The sequence below is a fragment of the Neophocaena asiaeorientalis genome, unplaced genomic scaffold (assembly GCF_003031525.2).
Source record: "Neophocaena asiaeorientalis asiaeorientalis breed wild unplaced genomic scaffold, Neophocaena_asiaeorientalis_V1.1 scaffold918, whole genome shotgun sequence".
Classification (NCBI taxonomy): domain Eukaryota; kingdom Metazoa; phylum Chordata; class Mammalia; order Artiodactyla; family Phocoenidae; genus Neophocaena; species Neophocaena asiaeorientalis.
The window spans coordinates 148,228-155,180 of record NW_020174132.1 but is presented as its reverse complement, the minus strand read 5'-3'; the positions used below and the strand labels follow the sequence as shown (position 1 = coordinate 155,180).

The following is a 6,953-nucleotide window of genomic DNA, read 5'->3' as shown; positions in this document are numbered from 1 at the left end:
AGGATTTGGGCTACTGGGTGGACAGCTGTTCTATTTACAGAACTAAAACTAAACAAGTACGGGAATTATGCTTGTAGAAATAAATGTACAAACTCTGAAAAGATTACAGCTAACAGAAATCAGGAGGAGGAACTAAGGGACAGAGAAGTGAGTTTCCATGTACGAATCTGCCTATCTTTCATGGCACGAGACTGCCTCTCAGGGATGACTCTACAGGATAGCAAGCGGAAATCCTCCCAGCTGGGAGAGCTGAGAGCAGTCGTGACTGGCTGCTTTGTATGGGAACTTGCCTGAGGTAACAAGACCTATGGATAGCTAGCTGGACAGTCAGGAATGGCTTGGCTGGTCGATCATGGGACTGAGAGGAGTAAAATAGGAAAAAATCACAGAGAAGGTCTGTGAAATCATCAAAATTGAAATATATGATTTTTAAAAATGGGTTCTAACCTCAAGGTTTTTGTAATAATCCTTGCCCCCTCAAATTTAGAGAGATCTTTCCAGAACTAACAAAATCTGATGATGAAGAAACATCTATCTAAGGTTCAACAGCACCTTCTGTTACATTTAAGAGCTAAAGCATTAGTTGGAGGGGAAGCAGGGTTTTGGTCCGTTTTGTTTTGATTGGGAGAGACTCGAGCATGTTTCTGCGGCAATCTTCCTCACACTCCCGATCCCCCTGAATGCCACCCCTTCATTCCTTCCACAGCTTCAACAATAATGCTTTACAAATGTCAGCCAAGGAAGTTGTGGCTATTACATTTACTTACCCCCAACCACAAACACACTTTATCGGTAGGAGGAACTGAAGCTTTGCAATACAGGTTATCTGCCAGTAAGAACCTGGTCTCCAGTGAATTGGTGGACTCCTTCAAAAAAAATGACAGTACTGTAAACAGTCCATTTTCACACCAAGGTTATAAGGAAGAGATCACAGAACTGAACCTAAGCCATTTAAAACAGTCCTATCACACAGACTAAGTAGAGTGGTAAAGAAAGGAATGCTGGAGCCAGATGGATGGGCAGGGAGGCTCGTGCATCCTGGCTCAGCTACTTACTATAGCTCTGAAGGCTGTGGCAAGCAGAGTTCTCACACACTCACACCGCCCCCCACACACACACCCCAGTCTCACACCCCTCCCCGCCCCCACACACACCCCAGTGCCTGGCACAGAGTAAGCACTAGACAAGCGCTATTATTACTTCATCAGTGCTTCGTGCTCAACAACCAATTTTCTGAAGCCTCTTGTTAAGTTCATGACATAAAAAACACACTAGAAACGTAGTTATTCTACCAGTCAAGTAATAAATCATATATACTATTTTAAATACAATATACTTATGACATTTAATTTTTACAGCCTGCTTATGTAACAAATATTGGATGAGGACTTGGAAGAGTCTCAAATCCAGTTCTGCCAGGAACTAGCTATGTAACAGTGCTCAAGTGTAGCCTCTTTGCAAATGTTGCCTCAGCTGTGAAATGAGAACCTGAAACGTCATTTCTAAAATTTTTTCCAGCTCTGTAAGTACTGGACTCACTCCTTATTCTTAGAGAGAACAATAACAATAGCGACAGAAACTATTAGATGCTGCTCAAAATGACATTTTCTTTTTGTACTTAAAAGAATTTCAAATTGCATTTAAGTTCTGCAGACACTACATATAAGTAAAATACCCCAAGAAGTGTGGGTCCTAGAATTAAACCTGACTTTTGGCGGAGAGCCACGTCTCACTGTCTGTGATGTCAGTACACGTGCTCAGGACTGGTTCAAATACCAGTGACCAAGGAGTCAAGGAACACATGTCTCTGCTGAAGTACCCTGGTTTGCTCATGTTTACAAAGAAAACTGCACTTACTTTTTTCTTCTGCATGTACTTTAGAATTTCTAAAGTCTGCTTAATTTCAGGAATCTGACCTTTTAGCCTGTGAATAAGAAAAAGGTTAACTTAGTATCTGGCACCAGGACACAGTCTTACTAGCTTTGCATTTTCTACTGATACGTTTCGAGGACAACTTATATATATGAAATATTTAAGATAGTTTATCTGTAAGATATTTAATAAATTTTGTTTATTAAAATATTTAAGATATTTCAGACATAAATATTTATTAAAATATTTAGATATAATCGCAAATATTTACGGAATGACTGCTGTGCACAGAGTCCTATTCTATACGTCAAACCCCCCATCATTAGTTAACATTTCTAGAGAAAATCATATTCCACAGAGGTGATTCAGAGGTTCTACATTTAATCAGAATTGCATTTTAAATACTCATTTTTAAAATAACATGCATTCAAATATTATATTCTAAATTGAAAACCACCAACTCCCTCCGTCATAGGCAGCTCAGCACCAGCAAGTGCAGGGACAGCTTCTCAGGGCCTGCGCTTCCCACACTGTAAAAGCACTTGAATGCCTAACACACCACAGTAAGATATAGTACAACTTTGCGATTCTTTTAAGCTTTGGGTAATTTTTCTTTAACTTTTATGTTGAAAAATACTTTCTTTTCAAGTTAGTTAACAACTGTTCTTAAAATTATAAATGGGGCTTCCCTGGTGGCGCAGTGGTTGGGAGTCTGCCTGTCGATGCGGGGGGCGCGGGTTCGTGCCCTGGTCCGGGAGGATCCCACATGCCGCGGAGCGGCTGGGCCCGTGAGCCATGGCCGCTGAGCCTGCGCGTCCGGAGCCTGTGCTCCGCAGCGGGAGAGGCCACGGCAGTGAGAGGCCCGCGTACCGCAAAAAAAAAAAAAAAAAAAATTATAAATGGATCACTGTTTGAACACACGAAAAAACTTAAGAAAACGATGGACATGATGAGACTGATCAGACTCAGCAGTAAAGTTATATTACAGCTACTAGAAAAGCAACTAGCCTGGAACAACTGGACATCCACACATAAAAAACATGAATCTAGACACAGACACTACACATTTCACAAAACTTAAGTTCACATGAATCACATACCTAAAGGTACAATGCAAAACTATAAAGCTCCTAGAAGATAACACAGGAGAAAACCTAAATGACCTTGGGTATGGTGATGACTTTTTAGATACAACACCAAAGGCACAATCCATGAAAGAAATAATTGACATGCTGGACTTTATTAAAATTAACAACTTCCACTCTGCACAAGACCCTGTCAAGAGAACAAAAAGACAAGCCACAGACTGTGGGAAAATATTTGCAAAAGACACATTTGATAAAGGACTGGTATCCAAAATACCCAAAGAACTCTCAAAACTCAACAATAAGAAAATGAACAACTGGATTAAAAAAATGGAACAGGGGCTTCCCTGGTGGCGCAGTGGTTGAGAGTCCACCTGCCGATGCAGGGGACACGGGTTCGTGCCCCGGTCTGGGAAGATCCCACATGCGGCGGAGCGGCTGGGGCCGTGAGCCATGGCCGCTGAGCCTGCACGTCCGCAGCCTATGCTCCGCAATGGGAGAGGCCACAGCGGTGAGAGGCCAGTGTACCGTAAAAAAAAAAAAAAAAATGGACCAAAGCCTTTAACAGATACCCTACCAAAGATATACACATAGCAAATAAGCATATGAAAAGATGCTCCACATCATATGTCATCAGAGGATTGCAAATTAAAATAACGAGATACCACTACACACCTATTACAATGGCCAAAATCCAGAATACTGACAAGTCCGGATGTTGGTGAGGAGGTGGAGCAACAGCCCCTTTGGAAGACAGTGTGTCAGGTTCTTACAAAATAAAAGTACTCTTACCATATGATACAGCAATCGTGCTCCTTGGTATTTACCCAAAGGAGCTGAAAACTTAGGTCCACACAAAAACTGCACACAAATGCTTATGGAAGCTTTATTCATAATTGCCCAAACTTGGAAGCAACCAAGATGACCTTGGTAGGCAAATGGAGACATAAACTGTGGTCCATCCAGACAATGGAATAGTATTCACTGCTAACAAGAAATGATCTGTCAAGCCACGAAAAGCCATGGGGGAACCTTGAATGCATATGACTAAGTGAAGGACGCCAACCTGAAAAGGCTGCAGACTGTATGATTCCAGCCATAAGACACTCTGGAAAAGACAAAACTATGGAGACAGTAAAAGGATCAGTGGTTGCCAGGGGTTTAGGAGGGGGAGGGAGGGATGAACATGCTGAGCACAGAGCATTCTTAGGGCAGTGAAACTACTCTGTATGATGCTGTAATGGTGGATACATCACATGGTGCATGTGTCCAAACCCATAGAATGTACAACACGAGGGTGAACACTAACGCAAACTACGGACTTTAGCTAATAATAACATATCGATCTTGGCTCATCAATTGTAACAAATGCTCCATCCGGTGAAGGGTGTTGATAATGGAGAGGCTGTGTGTGTGGGGGCAGGGGCTATACAGGAAATCTCTGCATCTTCTGCTCAAGTTTGCTATGAAACTAAAACTGGCCTAAAAAATAAAGCGTATTAAAAATAATTTTTAAAAACTACTAGCAACTAATTCCCAAATGAAATCAATCTCACTGACAAGAAAATAAGAGATAAAAATATGCTGAAAACACTCAAAGTCAAACTTAGAGAAGAAAGAATGAAACATTTTTAGCTCTTTTTTTGGATTAAAGCTGCCCAAGGCTTTAAAGTGTTTTGCATGGAAAAATGTGCAAAACAGTTCTGGGAGTCCTGTCAGATCACAATGTAATCTGTAAGAAAACAGACTAAGGATACAAAAACAAAGCTGTGGTTCTTTCAAAATACATTTAACAAAATATTAGAGATCAGCATGTAAACAAAATTTAAATATGATAATGAAAATGTACTTCGTGAATTATATAAAGGAAGTCACATCATGTGTGAAGAAGGTTAGCACAGCAAACTTTCTTACAGCGTGTGCTACTGACCCGGCAAATATGTCAGATAAGCCTGCTGCTTAAAAAATAGTATCACTGGGGCTTCCCTGGTGGCGCAGTGGTTGAGAGTCCGCCTGCCGATGCAGGGGACACGGGTTCGTGCCCGGTCCAGGAAGATCCCACATGCCGCGGAGCGGCTGGGCCCGTGAGCCATGGCCGCTGAGCCTGCGCGTCCGGATGTGGTGGCTTCTCTTGTTGCGGAGCACGGGCTCTAGGAGTGCGGGCTCTGTAGCTGGGGCTCGTGGGCTGTAGAGCGCAGGCCACTGTGCAAGTCTGAGCAATACACCCTCCCCACCCTGCTCTGTCCCAAAAGATAGCAGCTCTCCTGAACTGTGTGTTTACAGTCCCTTTTTTACTTTTTCAAATAGTTTCATCACATTTATGTGTATCCCTGAACAATATATTCTTTGCTAGTTTCTTAGCTTAATACAAATGGTCTCATGTTGTATGCATTTTTCTGGGGTTTTGCTTTATAACTCAATTAAGTTCCTAAGATTTGTTCATTCATTTTCACTGCTGTGTAATATCCATTTAAAAATATAACACAACTTGTTTATCCACTTCCTATCAACAGACACTTGGATCAGTTCCAGATCTTTGTTATTCCATGAACAATGGAAATCTCTAGGTTCTGGGAGTGGGTAGGGAAGTGAGAGGGAAGACAGCAGCTTAGAAGGGAAGTGGATCAAGTCTTCAAAGGGGGAATTTAAGGCTAAAGGGTAGGTGTTTTTCCTCCCTCTAAATTGCTGTGGGTGAATCACATTACCTACCCCATCACTGCTACAGGGCAGAAAAACAGCAGAATTGGCCAAAGGCAGGGAGAAGGTCAGGCTGAGGAGCTGAGAATAGACGTACTGGCCCCCAGCAGTTCCCCTTGCCCACTCCCCCTCCCAGGGGAGATGCCAAAGACAGAGGAATGGAAAGAATGTCCCAGAGGCCCAGAGGCCAAGGCACCTGGTAGGGGAGAAACAGCATTTTTCCAATGGCTGTGCTGCAGAGTGTAAACCCCACCCACCAGGAGGGACCTGAATTACTCCTGTTCCCACACACATTAATGGCCAAAGGAACTGATAACCCTGAGGGAATATGAGCTGATGGGGAAAAAAATGGTAATCTGATAAACTCAGCTACAAAATAAAAAAGACAATAAATTCGACAACCTGTACCAGATGAAACAAAATCAAATTCTACAAGATTATACAGTAAGTATTTAAAAATACTTCAAAGAGAAAAGACAGGATATTGGTAATATGAAGAAGAAACAAGTAGCTGTAAGAAGGACCAAAAATACTACGTATAAAAAGTGTAATGCTTGAAATAAGGAACTCACAGATATCCATTTAATTGCCAAAAGACAAATTACCAAAATAGCAGAAGACAGGAAATAATAAAGAGACAGGGAAGGCAGAATTAGAAGAGTCAACATCCATATTAACAGGAATCCCAGAAGGAGAGAAGGAAAAAAATTAACAGATGACAGAAAAAAATGAAAAAATGATAATCACAAAATTTCCAGTTAGAGAAAGATAAAGCACATATAATTCATGTGTTAAAGAGTTCACCACAAGACAATGAAATACTAAATAACTTTTTAATATACCTATCAATAATTACTTTATGTATATATTTTTTAAATAGATCTTTATTGGAGTATAATTGCTTCACAATACCGTGTCAGTTTCTGCTGTACAACAAAGTGAATCAGCCATATGCATACACATGTCCCCATATCCCCTCCCTCTTGAGCCTCACTCCCACCCTCCCTATCCCACCCCTCTAGGTCATGGCCAAGCACCAAGCCAATCTCCCTGTGCTACGCTACTGCTTCCTATACAGCTGAAGGAAAAGGTTAAATGACAGGCTGCAACAAAAGATTTACAACACCTGTAAAGAAAAGGTTAGTATCCAAACTACACAGCCGTCTGCTGCAAAACAACTCAGTCAAGCACAGAAACAGTTTTCGTTGCACAGCTGGTATCACAGAGGTGAGGGAACTTTCAGAAAAAATAAAAGGGGATAAAATTGGAAAAGGCTTTGAGTTGAGCAGTGAGGACTAG

General features: G+C 41.6%; 1 protein-coding gene across 1 annotated transcript in view; it reads right to left on the bottom strand.

The window, feature by feature from the left end:
- Positions 1-6,953, bottom strand: part of VBP1 (VHL binding protein 1) — a 21,249-nt gene that overhangs the window by 5,013 nt on the left and 9,283 nt on the right. The window contains exons 3-4 of the mRNA XM_024754717.1: positions 1,858-1,924; positions 768-866 (exon numbers count right to left, since the gene is read on the bottom strand). Coding sequence (XP_024610485.1) covers positions 768-866; positions 1,858-1,924 — 166 coding nt within the window. The remainder of the gene's footprint in view (positions 1-767; positions 867-1,857; positions 1,925-6,953) is intronic.